The sequence below is a fragment of the Numida meleagris genome, chromosome 2, assembly GCF_002078875.1.
Source record: "Numida meleagris isolate 19003 breed g44 Domestic line chromosome 2, NumMel1.0, whole genome shotgun sequence".
In the NCBI taxonomy this organism is placed as follows: Eukaryota; Metazoa; Chordata; class Aves; order Galliformes; family Numididae; genus Numida; species Numida meleagris.
Window position 1 is genome coordinate 31,021,391 of NC_034410.1, and position 20,622 is coordinate 31,042,012.

The following is a 20,622-nucleotide window of genomic DNA, read 5'->3' on the forward strand; positions in this document are numbered from 1 at the left end:
ACTTCACTGCAGTTCTCCTACCTGGCATGCATAGAAGTGACCAGTTATTTTCACAACCACCTGGTCATTCTCATCAGGTGTCTGGTCACGAGGGACTACAACTTCTGCACTTGTCAAGTTTTGAAGCTCATTTACCTGTAAATAAAGAGCGGTTAGAAAACCTTCGACAATCAAATACCCCACAACACTCAAGCCTCAAAGATGCTGCTGACCTTACAAACATCATCCTCTATGTCTAAAAAAAGAAACCCACTACAGAAAGCATCTTTGTGCAGCAGTTACTTCGCAAGATGAGCCTCCCTCCTCTAACATAAATTAGCACCAAGTTCTCTAGGTTTCTAGAAGTGCTTTAAATTCTAAATACAACACACAGAAGGTGTTAACTACACCACTTATAAAAGCAGACACATGCCACAGTGTTTGCAGTTGAGTTTACAAATCTAAGGTCAGAGAACTCATACAATGTAAGGAAGAAAAAATGTCAAAGAACACCCAAGACTGAAGCCATTTCTTTGCTAGTATCAACTAGCAAAGTATCTAGCAAGTTTTGCTAGTATCATCTCCTGATTCACAAGCATATGAAGATACAGGAATAGCAGCATCTTCGCATTAAAAAAACTGAGCTGGTAAGATGCCATTAAACAAAGCAAGTTACTTGGTATTTGTTGGTCATTGTTGCTTTCTGGTATTGAGTTTTGAACACGTTATAGTTTCCTAACACTAATTTAGAAATTATGCTTTCAATCCGCTTGGTCCAAAACCATCACTTGTGTACACATTGGATTTGATTTAAACCAAATGAGACCAGTGGATTATTTTCTATTTTCTTCTTCCAAAATCTAGCATTAGGTACAGATCAACAAAGCAGGTCTTAATGGCTACGTTTTAATTCTAAGTGGAAGAACTATATTTCTAATAAGATCTATAGATCTGACTACGATTAACTGTTTACGTCAGAATGATATGTTTTTAAAAAGTCTGTGAGATTGGTTTGTCTTGAGGCGACAGAAACTTTAACAAGTATAGTTAAGAGAACAGCACCAGCTTCAATGAAACTTCAAAGGATTAGCTATTAGTTAGCTAAGTGTTTAAACCTCATAACATACAATGAATTGAGAAACATAACTAAATAACATTATCAGTTTTATACTGGCTACTTACTGTTTTGCCTCCTTTACCAATAACTCTACCAGCAGCATAGGATGGCACTTTTATATGAGCCTCAAGTTTCACTTCTTCTTTAGGTCCAAAGAAATTTTCTTCTTTAAGTTTTCCATAGATTCTCCCTTGAGCCTACAAAAACGTTTCCAGTTAAAGAATGTGCTTATAGAAAGGTAGTTAACTTCAAAAAACTCCACTGAAAGGAGAATTTTCAATACACAACTGCAACAAAGCATTTTCCCAATAAATGCAAAAGCTGCTTTTCTAAACTCTTTGTACCAAACTAGGGAGCGCTGCTGTCCAACTTTAAAAACTTCATGACAGACCAGCAAATCAAGGAACCATTTAACAGATTATTATTATTCTACTTATCTGTGAAAAGGTTGCTTTTAAAAGCTATTACATCTCTATAGTGGTAAAGAGAGGTAGAGAGAACTGACTGGATGAAGTTTGTTGTTTTTTCAGTTATGCTCAGAAGCACAGAATGCCGTTAATTGGCTCAGAAACCCGTTCTTTTAAGTATGCTAAGCTTAAAGTCACAGGACGAAGACTTCACTTACAATAAGCAGCTTAGTTTTTACACTCAATTACAACATATTGTTTTAAAAAAAATAAATAAATCAGAGCTTGCTCAATTTTCTGAAGTGGAAAATTAAATCTGTCTAGATCTAAACGGCACCATGGGAACAGTATCACTTCAGCTAGCGCACAGTTGCCTTTTCTGGGACATACGCAAGTGCCAGGTAGCAAGAAGAAAGTCCACTGAGACTAAGCTGCTGAATCTTACTGATGTTAAAAGACGTTTCCTCATCCCCTGCCATTTGTCAGTGAATTCTTGAGAAGTAGTAATTAGATTTTCTCCTCTGCCTATCCTAGGGGCATCAGAAGATGAATTCTGTTGAGATACTGAAGGGAGATGCTGTGTAAAGAGTAGAAACCTCTGGCCACAAAGCCTTTCCAGTTCAGATCCTCTATCTCTTCCTTTAAATCACACCCACGAGCCCTGACACTAAGTGCAGCCACCTCACAGTCTACCACCACAATGGAATACAAGACAACTGAGTGATCGGATAATTATGTTAAATAATGGCAGGTTATCTCGTTTTTTTGCTCATGTCCTCAAGATTAGTCAAGTTCACACTACTCTAGAATGGGTAAGACAAAAGACACTGTGTGACACCGGAGCTGAAAGTACACTGTTTTTGGAGGTCAGATTCCACATGAACAATTTGAAAAAATCTGTAGTGCATTGCTTTGGCCTGGGTGGGACACCCTGTCACAGAGGACAGAAAGTTACCATTCCAGTGAGGCAAAAGCCTATACCAAGAAAGCCATTAAAACACCACAAAAATGCAGCAAGAGATTGCATTCTGGCACCCTCCAACAGTCTGAGAACCAGAGATTCCTGCTGCAGGAAAACTCTTCAAACAAGTTGGTCGAGAGCAGCTAAGGTACTGCTCCAAGTCTCGAGCTGGAGACTTTGAAATTATTTCCAAATCTGTTACACGACAAGCAGTGTCATGGCCTGTTTTATTTCAACAGTTGTTCAAACGGATAACACCTTGACAACCTGCACAGACTGCGGGCCTCGATGAGAGAAGTTTTATGGCAGAGAAAACCCAACAAAACAAAACATGCATTACTGCTGAATTATAAAACAAGGTGGGATGCTGCTTTTTAAAAAGATTTGGGTGTTAGAAATATATTGAATATCTTTTAGGTCTTGAAAAAAGTCTTTAAGAAAAATTAACAACTACCTTGCAGTCTCCTTTACAGTAAAACACTGGCTGAAATCTGTTGTCTACACTTAATTCCACTTTCACTGCGTGTGTCCCTGACTGAAGACAACATGATCCCCTCTGAATAGAGGCATCGCAGGTATGCCTAAACTCTGCAGAGCACTGCAGCAGAAACTGTGAACGGTGGCATATTCTCACCCTTCTTCCAGCTCCCTTGCTAATAGATAGCCTTGCGTACTGCAACATCCTCAGGCTACCATAGCTGAGGAAGAAAGGGTGCAGCCACTGCAGCTACCACTGACATGAATCACAGGGAGCAGAACACAATGAAACAGGGTAAGGGTGCCAAACTCATGGGGCTCTGCACTGACACAGCCTCTCCAAGAGCTGGTTACTCATCCAAGTAGCAACCGTTCCCTCTTCAAACTGCTGCACATCCAGCTTACATTCCTGTTCTGTTGCAAGCAAGAGTGTGCTCAGAGATGGAAAAGACACCTGCACAAAGCTAAAAGAACAAAATTACTGAAGCTCGGGTCTGGCTTGGCTTGCTTCAGGTTAGGAGTTGTAATAAAGGACTGAACTCTGCCTCTGCCCCTCCCTGGCAAGAGAACATTGCTCAAGGAGCAGTAACAGGCTGTGGGGGATGGAGCTGATGGAAGACAAAGGACTCTCCTCTCCTCAAGGCCAGCATTCTCAGGAGCACTGGCTAATAAATCAATCCCTCTTAACAAGCAGAAGCTTAAGTATAGAGAAGTAACTGATCGTCGGGGTTTTGGCCAAAGCAGGGGGTGCTGGAAACTGAAACTTTCCTCCTTGCATGGCCTGGGTTGGGGAGCAGAGCTGGCAGCAGAACCCTGTGGGACTCCAAGGCTACCTGAGAGGGAAGCTTGAGGACAAGCCTTTGCCTACATGAGAACCAGGATAAGGGGCAGCTAAATCTTCTTGGGCCTGCTACTGCTTGAGAGTAAATTCACTAATATCTAATGGAAACTGAAGGTAGCCAGAAGCCCAACTTGTGCTGATCTCAGGTCATGAGTGCACCCTAGATGTGGATTGTGCCATGTGAGTAAGGTGCTACAGGGACACAAAACACTTCAAGGAAGCACAGCTTCTAAACTGTGCTTTAGATTTGACAGCTTTTCAAGTCTATATGGTAAGAACAAACTGAACAATAATCCCAAATGCATCCAGAACACTATTACCACTGTGAAATACCTGCCCTGATATTTCTCCAAAACTCCTGAAGGCATTAATGAAACTGATTCTAGATATGGCTGAAGTTTGTGCACCTCCTTACTGCAAGGTGCCCTGAGGCAATAATGCAAAGACAAAAAAAAAACACAAAAAAAAACAAGAATAAGCAAGAGAGCCATGCCAGGACGTGATCTATCAAGTGGCTTCCTACCTGCTCAGGGCCTCACCTGTGATGAAACAGGGCTGCTGTACTGAGCCATCTGCATCGCTCCTAACATGGCACCCTCCTTTTGGGGGCAACTGGACTTAGCCCTTGGTGCTTAAGGCAGAAGGCCACTCCATAACTCAATTTGAACACAAATGGGATAATCACATTGGAGTATCTCCATGCAGTTATAGTGTAAATACAATTAGAAACCTCGTCCTTATCTGCAGAGGCACCCAAAAAGCATTTTCTAGTCAGCATGCAACAGTAACCTGAAAAGGCTTGGCCTCCCATCTTGCCAGCTTTGTTATTTCTGTTAAATACACTACACTATTGCATGTATTAAGATGACCTAGAAAGACTGAACTGCTGTGACCGTAGATGACAGGGAAAAATGGGAATGCAGTATGGTCATATTTTCGTGCTAGACTTGATTTTATCTTACATGAAATTGCTACTAATGTTCAGATAGCCAGAACATTGCCTCTGATGGTACTGTATTACTTGTGTATTGCTGAAAATCACATCACATGAGGAGGGAAGCAAAAATTCTAGTATTTACTAGATTTCTGAATAAAATAGCAGTTAGAACTAAGCGTTTAGCAGTCAGTATTGGCCCTTGCAGCCCAAAGGCCCCTACAGATCGACAAGTTTTTATAATGATGTACCTTAAACTGAGCTTCTGGAGGTCCAGTGATGATAACCATTCTCAGCTTGGCATCTGGTCCTTCAGCAGGAGCAATCTGGAATGGATAAACATAGCTTTTGGTAGCTATCTTGTGAAGGCATCATTTAAAGCCACCTCCTCCCCATTTCAGTCTCACATTCTGTTTGAGAGTGAAAAATTATTCATTACTGCAGTAGCATTACACTTCTGTCATGACAGTTGGTTCTCTTTAAAGTGCATTAACTACCTGTAACAGAACATGGAGAAATTGGCTAAACCATAAGCAAGTTTACTTCTGAAGATTAAAGGCATAGCTACGAAGCTGCACATGGCAAAATCCCACAAGCAACTTTCACGTGGCTACGAGTGATGCAAGACCTGCACCCTTCAAAAGGAGAAGTACGGTTAAGAGGCTGAAATTCTTATTCATGCCCGCTAACTTGAACAGCCTTTCTGACAAGTTTTGCCCATTAGCAAGAGTTTGCAACCATTCCCCTAAGAGCAGATCACTTCACTGTTGTAGCTAATCAGGTCCAAAACATTCCTCTATCCTGGACAAAGAATTCTCAGTTTCCAAGGGCTTTGTATCTGCAGACACGTGTGTGACCCCAGTAAAAATTAAACTCCACCAAAGCTGAGACAGACGCTGTAGGGTCTTCAGCAGTTCACGTCACCACAAAAGTAAGATTTCTGTGGGTGCTGTTCCCAAACTTTAATGGTATTAAATAATTCAAACTAGCCTCTGACATTCTGGACGAATCTTTTGTTTATCACAACTGACATTTCCATTGTTGCATCTAGTATTACATAGCTGCTGGTGAATGGGCAATATTTTAAACATTACAGGATTTCATCTTAGCTGTTGGCATAGGGATGTTATTCATATTTAACAGCTGTGCTTTATTTCAGACAAATTACCAGTCACCATGCATCATTTTCGCTAAAGAATTTTGCTAACCAAAGTTTATATAATTATTCATGTTGTACCCTAAGATGGAGAATACATTACATGCTAGTTATCTGGTTTGCATATTTAGTTCACATACCATTTCTGCATTCCAACCGGCTCTATCTAAAAATACACATTCACTTTACAGCGGTACATTTACTAAAATGCCAACATACAACATTGTGGGTAAGGGCAAGCACAGGCTAAATCCATGCATTCCTGGGAACACGGGACTTTTAGAGGGACGTATTTTTAAGGCGCGTTAGGTGCCAGCTGACTGAACAGAGCTCAGCCTGCTGATTTCCATTCAGGCAAAATGGACATAGTAGTTTTTGCCTTCAAGTCACCCCATATTTTCTTAGTGAACACCTGCTTCTTTATTGAAATTTTAGGAAAAGTGTTTTCCAGCAAGTCTTCCGTTACATCTTTGCATGTTACACATATTTAAGTGTTCTGGGACATTTCTTGCTTTGCTTTCATCTTTGAAAGTCTTGTTCCCAAGAGGTGGAGGAACACTATGAAAGAAGCATGACCGTAACATTTCAGTGTCTGGAGGTGCAATCTGAGAGACTGCAGTGTTCATTTAGTCTGTCTGCTCTTGCAAGGAAGGGTTGTACATGTACAACCTGTATCCAAGTGGTGAATATTTGATTTCTGAGAGAAACAGCTTTCTATTCCTAATTGGAAAAAAAGCACTCTTCCACATGCTGAGTTGTGACTTAGTCGCTTTCGAACACCCAAAATCTGTACTGCTCATCCCAGCTCCTTCAAAGGCAGCGAGGAGGACTGTGGGAAGCGTTTATAAGCAAGGAGATGGCACTGTTCTCCAACAGGTCTCAGCACTCCAGAGCAAGACGGGCAGCTGACAGTCCAGAAACTTCTGCCTAGTTCCTTGGCTAAACCATTCTGCCTACAGAAGCTCCACACTAAGCCTGTACCACCAGGCAGTGGCCCCCGGCACACGAACAGAACCTGAGCTTGCCAACAGCCGCCTGTGGCTCCAAAGCCATGGGCTGGCACCACAGCCTCGTGCAGAGCCCCTCTGCATCTGCAGTTTATTTAGTCTTATTCTGTGGCTACCTAGTCTCATTAGATCTACAAAGTTCAGCAAGAGTACAAAGACAACACATGCGGATGTAAAATGTTTTTGTATGTGACTATCTACAGTACAACTCAAAACAAGCCCAGAGCATCATGCGCAAAGACTTATTTCCTCCATACGCCATGGTTACCAGTTTGGAAAGTTAATAGTTACTCAAGCACTCAACAGTTACTCAGTTACTCAAGTCACTCCCTCAAACTCAGCTGAAAGCACAGGTTCCTTGATGATTACGACCTATTGCTTTGCTGGAAAGTTATGATAAGGACAAGTGGTCAACACAAAGGGAGTTTTGAGTACGTTTCAGTATCAGCTGTCACATGTAACACTTTTCTCTCAGAAGCAAGAGTGCTGTTCCATGTTGTTTGGCCAGATCACTGTTAAAATTGTGCTTTTATTCCAATGGATAATCTTACGTGGAACCTCCAATTTATCATAGTTAAGGATGGAAAAGACTTCTAAGATCATCTGGTACCACCATTGGCCCATCCTCACCATGCCCACTGACCATGCCCCTCGGTGCCATATCTACTGGAGGTGTTCAGGAACTGTGTAACTCCACCATCCTCCCGGGCAGCCTGTTCCAGTGCCTCAACACTCCTGAGAAGAAATTTTCTTTAATATCCAGCCTGAACCTCCCCTGGTACAACTTGAGGCCATGTCGACCGTTTACGGGCGTTAGGCCCGATTCCGTGACAAAGGGGACGGGGGACCCAAGGGCCCACGTCCCGGGAAAAGGGGAAAGGGGAAAAGGGTAGGGAGATGGCCCTGAGAGCAAAGAACAGCGGCAACAATCTGAGGAGAAACAAACTAATTTACTAAATAAAATATCGGAATGCAAAACAACACACTATAATACAATATAATTACAATTTAAGCTGATAAATTCAATACAGAGAGAGAGAATGTCCCAAAATCAAGGTAGGCCTTACTCTACTACCGACGATAAGACGGCTGGAGAGCGAGGTGCTGCCAAGACGAGAGACGGCGGAAAAAAGGGGCGAGGTCTCGTGATCTGCAAGTTTTTATACTGCGAGCTTCTATCTTTTCCCTCCGGCTGGAAAATGGTAACAAAGGAGCAAAGTACCGTGGGGACTGTAGTAGTCCTTCTCTTCTGAGAACTAGGTATGTCCACTACATGATGTTATGATGTGGAATACCAATAACCGAAAATCACAAAACCATGACAGGCCATTACCTCTTGTCCTATCACTGTTACCTGGGAGAAGAGACCAACCCCCTCCTTGCTGCACCAACTTTCTTAAAGTTGAAGAGAGTGATAAGGTGTCCCCTGAGCCTCTTCTTCTCCAGACTGAACAATCCCAGTTCCCTCAGCCACTCCTCGTAAGATTTATGCTCTAGACCCCTCTCCAGCTTTGTTGCCCTTTTTTGTTCTTCAAACATATTAACAGCAAAACTTCCAAATTCAGTAAGCATATCCTGTACCCAAAACAGTTCCCTCAAGATTTAATCCTACTTCCACAAAAATCTTCCTCACTTAATTTTTTAAACGAAGGAACAAAAGACCAGCAGTTTTATGAACTTCTAACTGAATTTCAATTAATATAGATACGTTGGGCAGAGAGGTGCCAGCTAGCAAAAGAAGCCTGAGGCTACTATTAGCCAGATGCATGAAAAATGCAGGAAACTCCCTTTCCACTGAACTGCCTTCCAAGGACCAGCTAATGGACCGGTTTGGACTGGTTCTGGGAAGTCCAGTCTATTTCACATTTCTCTCCACCTACCAGTACCTTCCACATATCACTTCATCTATAGATAGAAACCAGAGAGTGGAGGAAACGTGTTGTGGTACATTGCATCCCTTGCAAGACAGATTTGATGACAAAACACCTTGCACTTCCTTCTATTCCATCAATCTATTAAAATACGACCATTAATCTGTACTAATGAAAACTGTCTAGGAAGTATAAGAGGTATTTAATAGTCGCTTCATAATGTATAGAAACAGGTAGCACACCAGTTGGTTGACTGGCCAGTAAATTGATTGGCATTCAGCAAACCACACACCAGGCCCACCCCTGAGGGTTCCCCATTTCCTGCACGCCCAAACACACACCTTCCAGGAGAAGCCAAAACATCAATCTAGCAGCAGATGAAGTTACAAACTGCACGTGGAACACTACACAGTTTAGGCCAAGGCGTTGTCTTTGCAGCACAGAATAGCAGAACTGACTACTTATGAGAAAAAAAGCTCCAGCATCTAGAAGAGATGCTTATGGTTACAATGGTATTACTAGCCAAAACCGAAGGCCTCCCCACAACTAGTACTAACTGCTACACAGAGGGGCCAAAGGGTTCCACCAGACTGGCTGAAGTTGAGTTATGCTTCCATGAGGTCAGCCTCTGCCAACCCACTGGGGCAGCCAAGATGCAAACAGACCAGCAATACAGCAGGGCACCACGGTATGGACAGCAGGCTGACCCAGGAGCTCAGACTGCATCGGGCTAAGACACAAGAGCTTCAGGGTAGAGCCACCAGAGTCTGACAGCACCACCTGGTCCTTCTAGAGCAGAAGAAGAGCAGTCGCAGCAGCAGCAGGCTTCACCTGTGCATTTGGTTTCAAAAAGGGAATTTATCTCACCAAATTTCACTTTACTGCAAGCAAGGAGAAAGCCTTTAAGCACCACATCATTAAGACTTAAGTCTGTTTCTAAGAAATCGAGACCACCAAAGAGGCTTTCTTTGCAGCTTATATTTCACACCTCAGGAGACGTTTGAAAACATGCTTCTAATTATCTTGTCTCGAGGAAGATTAAAAGATGATTTATAAACAAATGTACCATTTATCACATCACATTTTAAGCACGGAGTGGGGGAGGACACGCACGAAAACACAGCTTGTGCAAACTTGCTGGAAGTGTCATGGAGAAGAGACAAAGTTAGTCAGTGTAATAATACCTTAATAGATGCGCCTGCAAAGCGAGAAAGTTGTTTGATGTGCTGTCCCTGCTTGCCAATAATAGCTCCAACTGCCAAGGCTGGGATGAACAGATGAACAGTCTCAGACTCAGGCTGTTGCTGTGGGGAAGAAGGAAATATGCAGTGAGTGTTTTTGAACATTATGAATCAGAGTGACAGGAGAACTTGTATGGAACAAGCATGCATGGAAACGAGGGGGAAATCTTCAATGCCCTCTGAAGTCTGGCTTTTTTTTTTTTCCTGGAAACCATGGAATTCACAGAACACGAAAGAACAGTTTGAGCCAAAAGAGGATTCTTTTGTCTTTTAGGAAATAGTTCCAATTCTAATACTTCGGAGTTCTGAAAACCAATGAGCTGTTGCTTCTTCCTGAGGCACTCGTCCTTACCTGTCACTGCCTTGGTGCTTTTCCACACGCAGACTCTGCAGAGGAGGCTGCTGTGAGTGAGCAGGCTGCAGTGGTGCAGCCAAAAGCCTTCTAGTTTTCCTAGCGATTTTGGTTAGATTGTGCTGAGAGCTGCACAAAAAGCCTCAGTGTTGCATCTATGCTACAATTTCCTTTGTGTGGGAGTGCTCTGGAATGATAGCCAGCGTGAAAACTGCCAGTGGTTCCTCCTGTGTAGCATTATGCAACAATCAGGGTGCTGGCCGCAGGCCCGAAGCCGGCCGTGAATCCAACACGAGATGAGGCGTTCCCCAGGGCTGCAGGGCCAGGCGCTGTGCCTGCAGGACCCCAGCACGCTGCAACTCTCGCTGCTCTCAGCCACCTCACAACAGAGCGCTTGTGCTCTTCTGTACGGACTGCACAGCAGTGAGCCAACCATAGGGCTCCACACGTACTGCACCAAGCATCGCTGCTTTACCAGCCTCAGGAGCCGCTTCTGGAGAGCCCCTCTTGGGCTGGTGGAGCAGCACTGAGTGCCCACTACACTGCGGTGCCATTAATCCAGTCACTTACACCGGGATTACTTCTCAAAAGCACTTCATGTAAGCCTTTTTATGAGGTAGGAGGCATTTGAGACCTCCATTCACAACACTCCCTCCACTGAGGAGTGCAGCCCTTTCAGACACTTTCAGAATTTGGTCCCTTTATTCTCAGCAACAGAGAACCAAAAAGCCCTTTCCCTGCAGACGTACTTGAGAATGATGCATTAGCATCACTCGGTGGCACCACGCAGAGCATGAGGGACCAACCACGCTCCCATAGCTCTGCAGCTCCTGGTTGGGGTGCAGGCCCCCATGCAGAAGCACCAAAGCAGCTTTTCCTGTGATACTTTAAGAAAAAGAGACGCTGTACGCAACACAGAGCAAAAAGCAGCTGCAATCCTAAAAGTAAATCAAAAAAGGAAGCCATCTCAACTTATTTTTAAGTATCCCAGTCCTTCTTTCAAGGGGAAGCGCAGTCCCAGTGCACCGACTGTAAACAAATCAGAACAGAATGCTTGTTTCCAAGTTCTACCACTTCATTTTGGTAAACACAAGTCAACTGTAACCTCAGGGGAGAAAATTCCAGGCACAGCTCCATGCACCAGGTGAAGAAACCCCAAAAATAGGATATTTAGGCTAGAAACACATTCTGCCAGTCGCTCTAGGTGATCACAACCGTTACACAATCGACCCCATGTTTCACACAATACAAGGAGCCGCAGGCAGTTTGCATTGCTTTAAGTCCACATTTCCCCCTGGACACCAGTTCCAGTCCTCTGCAGCCGTCGCCCCAGGAGCCAGCAGGGCTGCAGCTGGTTTGTGACAGCAGCCAAGGGTCCCTGACCTGGATAACCACAGAGCCACACAATGGCAGCCCTGGAACAAGGGAGGAAGCAAGAGCAATTAGGCCAAAGCATAAAAAAAGGTAGGGACAGCCCTTTTAATCTGCCTTGATATTTGTTACAAACAATCTTGGAAACTATACCCTGAAACTGCATATCTGTATGGAAGATATCAGTCACTACAGTATATATGTTAAACCGCTTTCCAGGAGATTACTCATTTTCTCCTCTTATTATTACAAACATCCTGTGAGCATACTCACAGTAAGTCCTTTTATGTGTTCATCATGAATTCAGCAAGATTTCCAGTAATTCAGAAATGCCACTGTAGGTGCTTGGTTGATGTCGTTGCTTTGGAAAATTGTTCCTACATGGATATAAATTAGTGAGACATTTGCTTCCCCAGTTGTGTTGCAAGACCCGCAGTAGCTGCACTGGGTGCAGAGACTCTTTCCAACCAAAACACAGAAAACTTCGCTGCTCATTGCAGTGACCACTGCCTTCAACCACCTACATGCCAGCTCCTGCAGAAGTCCACTGCCAAACTTTTCTCCCCCGCTTGCACCTCCAGCCACCATCTTCTAGGTAGACTTGAACTAATTCATACAACTCTGCTACAGTAACTTGACTGGGCATTGAGAATCTGCACAGCTCCTACCTCAGCCCAACTCCAGACGCTTTTCCCTACCATACAAGCAGGTCAAACTCCTTTACTTTTGTTTGTAGATAATTCTTACCTTCTCTCCATTGCCCATCTGCCTGCAGCAGTTTTTCCGTTCTTCCCAAAGCTTGACTTCAAGCCACTCTCTTGGCTAGACTCAATTCACCACCAAAATTCCTTTCTGCTGCCTCACCCTTCAGCATGAAACATGGGCAAAGGCGGGCAGGAGACTTGCATACGCCATTCCAACTCTGCAGCAGCTCACTATAGCTCTCGCCTCCTGTCCATCCTTACAATTTTGACTTATTGATATTTATTTATTCTGAGCGAGATTCCTTAACATTAAAATTCCATTTTGATGTAATAGCAATATATTTTTGTTAGAGAACAGAGGATAAGTTGTCCGTACTGAATTGATTACACCTCGTCATTTTCCACTTTTTTTTTTTTTCAAAATACACTGCACATATGTATAACCAAGTTCATCTCCAGTACAACAAGGTAGGAGTTTGGGAAATTATGTCCACTTCTCCACCCACACTGACTTTTAACCAGTCAAAAGAAATCGTTTGATTTGTTTCAAAGCACAAGCATCAAAAAGAGCAGCTCTTTCTTCTGGCAGAAATCAAGTATTGCAAAAACTTTCAAAAAAATATCATAACACCAAGTTCTATTTATTATCTGTCCACCTCCTTACCCACAGTATTTTAAAAATCCTTTTATGTTCACTGGAAGACTATCCTCCAAAATAAACACATCAAAATGTAATGCAATGACCATACCACCCATCAATCTCACAGATGCTTTGGGGGATCTTAGGAGGGAAGAAAATCAACTATAATTTAATCTTCTCCATGCCACACCACATCAGTCATGTAGCTTTCCAGGAACTTCCAGCATGAGTTATATCTGAAATACGTTCCTAGATCTTAAACATATGTTAGAAGCACTAAATTTAGGGAGCTCAAATCCCAACGTGTGGAATCTAAGCTTCAACATTCATTCTCATAATAAGGCCAAAGAAAGCTTACTTAAATGTATAGTTAGAATTTAAGAACTAAAATAAATAAATACATGTATATAGAGAGAGGAGAATAATGTCCATTTGGACTCGAGAGAGCATCCCACACTTCATTTTTACTTATAATCGTTTTTCTGAAATAGAAGTGCTGTTAATGAGATGATTTCAAGGCTGTTGGGGCAGAGGGAAAAGATGCCGTACCAGGTCATGCTCATTGTGCTTTAGCAGCAGAGGCAGCACTGTAAGATGGGTTCAGCAACGTTTACAGCAAAGTTGTAACTTCCCCAGTTTCATACTCTCCTCAGAGAAAGATGAATCAGTTTTAGTTTTGAAGTGCATTATTCTTCTCAAAGATAGTTAACTGGCAATAGGTCTTCTTCGCTGTACTTAATTTTAAGGGCATTAACTGTATAGCTATAGATTTTAACATTTAAAAAGCATTCATTATTGAAGTAGTAAAGTTCATTAATCATGGAATCAGTAGTAGTAAGTTGTCAACTGATTTTGACAACAGGAAGGTCTTCTTCACATGGAGACCTCTTTGCACCCTGTTCTTCCCAGTTCACCGTATTTCCCCCCTCACGTAACAAAACAGCTTGTCTAAGGCCAGCCCTGGGAACTGAGTGCAGGAGAAAACTTTACACAGAAATATGGAAAAACAACTGTCAAAATATTAACTCAAGCTCTCCAAGACTTATGGTCCACACATCCACCTTAACTTCTAAAGTTACCATCTCAGAGGCTTGCGATGCACAGATGACCTCCTCTGCCCTAGCAATACTTGTTGGATGGGCTCAAGGCTTCCTAACCTTAATCAGGTCCAAATAATACCAAATAAGCTGAGGAGAGTGAAGGAAAAAGGGGGCTAGAAGGTGGGGAGATGGACACAACACGGATTTTGTTCACTAATGCTACATGGTCAAACCTCAGCAAATAGCTTGTGCTGGGTTTGAACTGAAGGCTGCTCCCTGCCTGCCCACACCTGAAAAATACAAATCTGGGGGGAGAGGATTTTTCTCAGGTAGGTGGGTCATACAGGCAACACGAGAATGTTCTCTCAGATGGAGAGCTTAGTTTCTTAGAAAAAAAAAAAGAACACCTCCAGAAACTGAGATGTCATAGAACTAAAAAGCAGCTTTTTGAAGAGCACAATGACCAGAAACAATTAATTAGGTTCCTAAACAGATGATACTGTTTGCTTTGTTCCTACAAAAACCAGTACACTTTAAAAATAAGACAGACTTGATAAGCATTTTGTTTCTATCCAGCCCAATTCACTCATGAAAACACTTTTAAATGCTATTTTTGTTTATTAATTGGAATCCAATTGCCATTAAAATGTAGCCTAGTGGAAATCAGAACTCAAAATTTAATCAAGCAAATAAGAAAAGTACCAGTCGTTTATGAAAAAGTCACAAAAGAAATAGAAAAAGAGAGAAAACATTAACTACATCAAACAGTGAACTAGGTTTTTGTTTAAATAAGACTATGTATTCACTATGTTAGCAAAGAGTAGTTGTAGTGTTACAGACCTTTAGAAATGTAACTAAATACACATGTAAAATGAGATAAGTTGACTTAAATCAGATTTCTTGCTTGCTCATTTAAATCATGATTGAAAACAGTGATCTACTACACAGATGTGAATTAATCCACACCTCTGGATGAAGCTAAGCAACCACTTCTGCACACCAGTAAGCAACAATTTTAGAGCAGCCCAGCTCTTTCCCCTAGCACCTGGGAAGCACCTCCTTCCATACTGCTAGCGTAACAGCCCACATCCACTTAAAAAAAAAATCACACCTCTCTCCAAGATCTAACCTAACCTATTCCTAAACCCTGTAACCCACTGCTACTTCCCCATTACTCTGGCTTGCCCAAAGCCCCTGCACTCCAGGTACCTTCAGGATAGATCCCTTCAGTCCAGCCAGACTCTACAAGAGGTCTTCCGAGGAGAATCTCTTCTCTGCTGTCATCCCTACCCTGTTATAGCTTACTCTGAGCAATGTGACGCAACGCAGAATGGTCATTTGTTTGCAGAGCCTCTGCTGGGGTGAGGTTATTCCTTTCGTTGGGATATTGTCCATGTCCTCCCCTGTGAGGTCTATCACTCCACACCACAGCTAGAAGCTGAAGACTCCCAGCTACGCAAATCTGCAGATTTACTCTTCTTCCTTTACCTTCCAGAGTTACTTGCAAACATGGGAAGTTTTGTAGAGCCCCACAGGCTGCCCATGGGACAAGCTTATCGGAACACTTCTGCCAAGGGTGGGCGTATCAGTCCTTCAAACTGGGCACAAACAGGAGTGCATTTCCCTTACTTGATAGAACGTCAGAAGAAAAAACGTTTATCTTCCCACACTCACGTAACAATCAAAGCAGGGCCAAGCAAGAATGGGATCTCAGAAAAACAGATGACTCTTCAGATGGACAGTGGTAGGGAGAAGCACGTCTCAGACCACCAGAACTGCAAGACTAAACATTATATTTGAGGAAATGGTCTTGTTTTGATTTTTTGTCATTTTGTTTGATTTTTAAATGGAATTTTCCCCCCCTCTGGCACCCCCACGCACACTCTTGCTTTCAGCTCTTCTGCTGCTATGTTAGGCCACTCCCTCAGTCGCTATGCATATCTTCCTGCACGTTGCAGGGCTAGTAAGAAAAATGGCTTTTATATATGTCCCTCATGTTAACTTGGGCATTAATCTTAGTCTTCTTCTACAAGCCTGGCAACAGTTTGAATTTTTTCCCAGTCATGTATTTCAGCCTCTCTGCAGACTCCTTGCTCCGTCAAATGTATGTGGTTGGTAAAGCCACTGGAACATTTGGGATAAGGCTGTAAATCTTTAAAATGTTTTACCCACTGAAGTAAATAGGAACTTGTGCCAGACATCAGTGGGAGCAGAATCAGCTCATAGCTGTGTTCTAAGTCTGTTATGAATCTCCAGTATATGTTTTTATTTACTGTAAATGTGCTGCAAATGAATTACCTTAGGATGAGGCATTTATTTTATGTCAAAGTCATGTTATTAATTTCTAGCCAGCATCAGTTTTTAGCTCTAAGGGAAATAATTAGGAACTATTTTAAAGCTGAATGAAACAGTCTCAGCCAATGTTTGTCTACCATCTAGCATAGTGGGTTATTGCTTTTGTTGGTCTTCGTTGTTGTTTGTTTTAAATAACAAACACATCCACTTAGTAAAGTAAAAGAAAACAACAACCACTTGTAGATGACTGCCTTAAGAAGTTCTGTTTTCATTTGCCATCCTCCCCATCCCAACTGCCACGATCACCATCACCAAGGCAAGGCAGTTTTATCAATGACTTGTTTGGTTTTCAGAATGCATTTTAATGTGCCATTTTAAACAATCCCCCTACCAAATCTAAAACCAAAAGTTTAAACCATGTTTTTGCAGTGCATGAGGAATTAATCTGCCCTACAGCTACACTAAACACTCCTATTAATAAAAGTTTGTGGAAAGGGGAAACTGACATAAAGCTAAGTATCCTTGAAGACATTCCAGCAAGAATCAGTATATTAAAACAAAATTAGCTTTTGACACGGATGGAAGAAATCCTACCACATTCATTTCCCAATGCTAACTAAAACTTTAAGCCTTCATTTGAAACAGAAGGCCTATCAAGAAAAGCTTGCAGTCTAACCTGACCCAAAACTTTACAACATACCTGCAAATACCTTCTTGGTCACCATCTCGTACCTCAGCTCAAGTGGTGCTACAAGCGTAGTTAAAAAACTGGAGCTCAAGCTCTCCCACTCTGCAAGGTTTTTTGGTTTTTTTTTAGAACAGATTTGAACTTGTTCTGTGATTCTATGGACTTCTGCCATATTCCCTGCTTGGAGAGCTCTTAGTTGAAAACCTAAGGAACAACCTCTTTATGCATTTCCAGTTTGGAGACTACCACAATTCAACATCTAAAACTCAGACCTATCTGGTTATTGTGCAATAACCAGTACCCTAAATGAGATGATCTCAGTAGCCTCTTAGTACTACTCATCCCACTTTTTGGCTCTGAAGTTTAATGTTTTTCATCACCACTGTCTTCTATCCAGCAAGCCAAGGGGATCTTCCTCCTCCTACTAGAGGACACTAATATGATTGCACCCATCAGAATTCTTTCCAACACAAAAACCTAGCCAGGAATGAGGAGGGTAGAGATCACAGAAGCAGAGAGGGAACATTTTCTGGCTGGCTGGTTGTAAGGCATTTCACAAGCAGGAACAGGTCTGACATTTCTGAACATGGCATGAAATTTGTTTTTGCAAAATATCATTTGCCATTAAGACAAAAAAAAGTAATCTGCCTCCTTTTATTCTGAATAGTTAACCAAAAGCAGAAACCAATGCAAGGAACAGATCATGAAACTACATAGATGAAGACTTTGCTGGTCATTCACAAGCAGCAAACACAGGTATTTGGTATTACAGCACTGCATGACCACCAAAACTGAAGTGATGATTATGCATAAAAACCCTTGCACTGCAAAAATTTTAGCCATGACACACTAGCCACATGGATACTCCAGAATCCTCAAAGTTACACATGAAATCTGTGGCTTCAAAAGATTCAGGTACCCATCATTTCCAGCCTATAATGACACTGCTCTCAGAATCCTTAGATGCCGCAGGAAAAACAGGTTGTGAAAACACAGGAAGGTCACTTATTTTTTCACCATGCTAAGAAAATAAACAGGAGATGGAGCCAGCCACCAGAATGAAATCTTAACCTACTTTTGTTTCTGGCCTGAAGGTGCTCAGCATACTGTAGTAACAAATTGTTGTTTGGTTCCTTGAGGAATTAAATTTCTCATTTAGCTTAACATTCAGAAGATGCTGAGCCTGTTAATTAGAGTTTGGGAGTCTGATGTTCAAGGAAGTATCAAACGAAATCTTCTTCCTACCACAAGAATAAAGGAGCAGGGGACCAGCAAAAACTCTTCTTGCCTCAGGGAACTACAAAGAACAATACAAGTATTCAAAACTGCAGTGAGATGCCATTTTTATTTTTTGAAGTGTGCATTACCGGTCAGCCAGTGACACTGTTTGCATTATGACAACCTCAGAACTGTACAAAGAGCTATTAGGACTAGTGGGAAGCTTCAACACCTCAGAAAACATGCTAGCTGTCAACTAGCCAGATCTTTGTACATCGCATGGTGCCGGATGCATTTTTACTCCCCCCAGCCTCTCCTCACTGTAGGTCAGTCCATCTCCAGAGGCAGTATGGTTTTTAATTACTCCTGACATAGGCCCCGCCAACACAGCACAGCAGGAATGGGAGACTTTGAGACAGTGGGAGGACCAAATATTTCCACCATGGGGCAGAACAAGCCTACAACTAGTTTTATGCAACCTAGAGCAAACTTTTTTTAGGTGTCAAATATGCTTTGTTAAACATACGAAAACTAAGCAAGAAAGGTTTACGCAAGGCACTGAGGTTGCAATCTTTAAAAGAATTCTAATGGGCTGATAGCAGCTGGAGAAAGCACTGCTGTCCTATAGTGTCCTCCTCAAGACCGTGTATGCTGCACATGCATGGCTTTCATTTCACTGATATAAAACCATTTTGAGAAAATGCTGCCAAATCCTCCATCATCCCCCCCAAAACCACATCCTCTTTTGGCTGCAGGACAGCTCCTTACAAAATCATCCACTGCTTAACAAACTAGCCAAATTAGGGCAAAGCCACTTAGACTACACAGATTATAGATGTACATACATTACTACCCCTGGGTAGTTGAGACATAACAGTTGCACAAGCTAATCCTATCAAACCCAGACATCCAAAGGAGCCCAACTCCACCAAGAAAGAGTCAAAGTACCTGGAAACATAGGACAGATTTTCCTCTTCCTTGTCTCTTTCATATATGCTCAGGGCATCAAATGAAGGCCCTCAATGAAGCAATTTTTCATTTTAAATTACTTTTCTTTCCTGCCAAAAGCACAATACAGTTATTTCTTCTCTCACATCTATGCGACACAGAAGATCTCTTCTTTATTATTTTTGAAAATTACTGGAGAATAAAGAAGGAATCTGTCTTGAACACAACATCTTCTAAGGAGAAAGTTTTCCATTGGCATGTTCCTCACCTGCAACAAAAAGCCTTAAAAGACAGTGAAAAAGAAAAGCAACCTGTCAAGCCTAGCTATGCAGGATGATGATTCTTCATTAGCAATGTGATTTGATATCTTGTTTTTGCTTATTGTAGGAAACAACCATTCTCTTGTTTCCCCTCACAGTCTCTACATATATCACTGTAACCTGAAAATTAACTGTGAGGGTAAAAAAAGGTTAGAAAAAGTACATTTTGAAGGTGGAACTCCAAGAAGCTACTATGTAAGACCAACATCAAAAGCAACCTCAATGCGAGCAGAGAAACAGCTTTTCACCTAGCTAACTTCCACAGAGCAGAAGTTCAGCTGTCTCTTACAGACGCAAGAAACCAGCTGAATGACTTCCTCTCATGGAGGAAAGCTGCCTCCTTCTCACTTATCAGCATGCTTGAGGACATCTACCACGTGACAGAGATGCTTTACCAGAAATATTAATTAACTCTGCTTCCACGTTTCAGGATGTTCAAGGAGAGGATGAGCTCCCAACAGGTTAGCCCTCCCTTCCTCATTCCTTGGGATGCCAATTTTCAGACCCAAAGGCTATAAAAGAAATGCAGTCAGATGTACACTTAAACATGCAAATTTTCAATTATAAAAGGAAGGGTGCAGCCCACTTAACCCCAGCAGATGGGCCAAGCGTATTTAATTGAATGATTGTACATAGTTGAGCTCCAAGACAAGGATTTCTTGTTTGGTTGGTGCTTTAAACTCTTCAGCTTTGCACAAGAACAAACTTTTATTCTTGAGAGGCAAGTAGGTGCATATTCTCCCCAAAGTTCAGAAGACAGAAGTTCATCAAAACAACTTTGAGCAGTACAACACTACATCTGAAGCGGTTTGTCCAGGATACTTCTAGAAAACATTTTTTGTGGTAATCGCTTTTGGAAAATTTAAACACAGGCACATTCATTTTTGCAAAATCTTGCTTTCCTCCTCATGCCTATTCCAATTCTTTGTGTAGAAGCCCAGCTCACCATGTCTACAAGCAACAGTAGGCAGACTGACAACACTCTTGGCAACTGTACACACGTAAGCATTTATGTGCAGAGCTAAGGAGAATGGTTTAAAGTGGTGGTTCTCCAG

The 20,622-nt window shown here is 42.1% G+C and overlaps 1 protein-coding gene across 3 annotated transcripts in view; it reads right to left on the minus strand.

Annotated features, from left to right (window-relative positions):
- The window catches only part of IGF2BP3 (insulin like growth factor 2 mRNA binding protein 3), a 113,749-nt gene that overhangs the window by 6,202 nt on the left and 86,925 nt on the right, over positions 1-20,622 (minus strand). For all 3 annotated transcript variants that reach the window (XM_021387711.1, XM_021387708.1, XM_021387710.1), the window contains 4 exons: positions 9,935-10,054; positions 4,968-5,042; positions 1,162-1,293; positions 22-135 (listed from right to left, as the gene is read on the minus strand). In XM_021387711.1, coding sequence (XP_021243386.1) covers positions 22-135; positions 1,162-1,293; positions 4,968-5,042; positions 9,935-10,054 — 441 coding nt within the window. The remainder of the gene's footprint in view (positions 1-21; positions 136-1,161; positions 1,294-4,967; positions 5,043-9,934; positions 10,055-20,622) is intronic.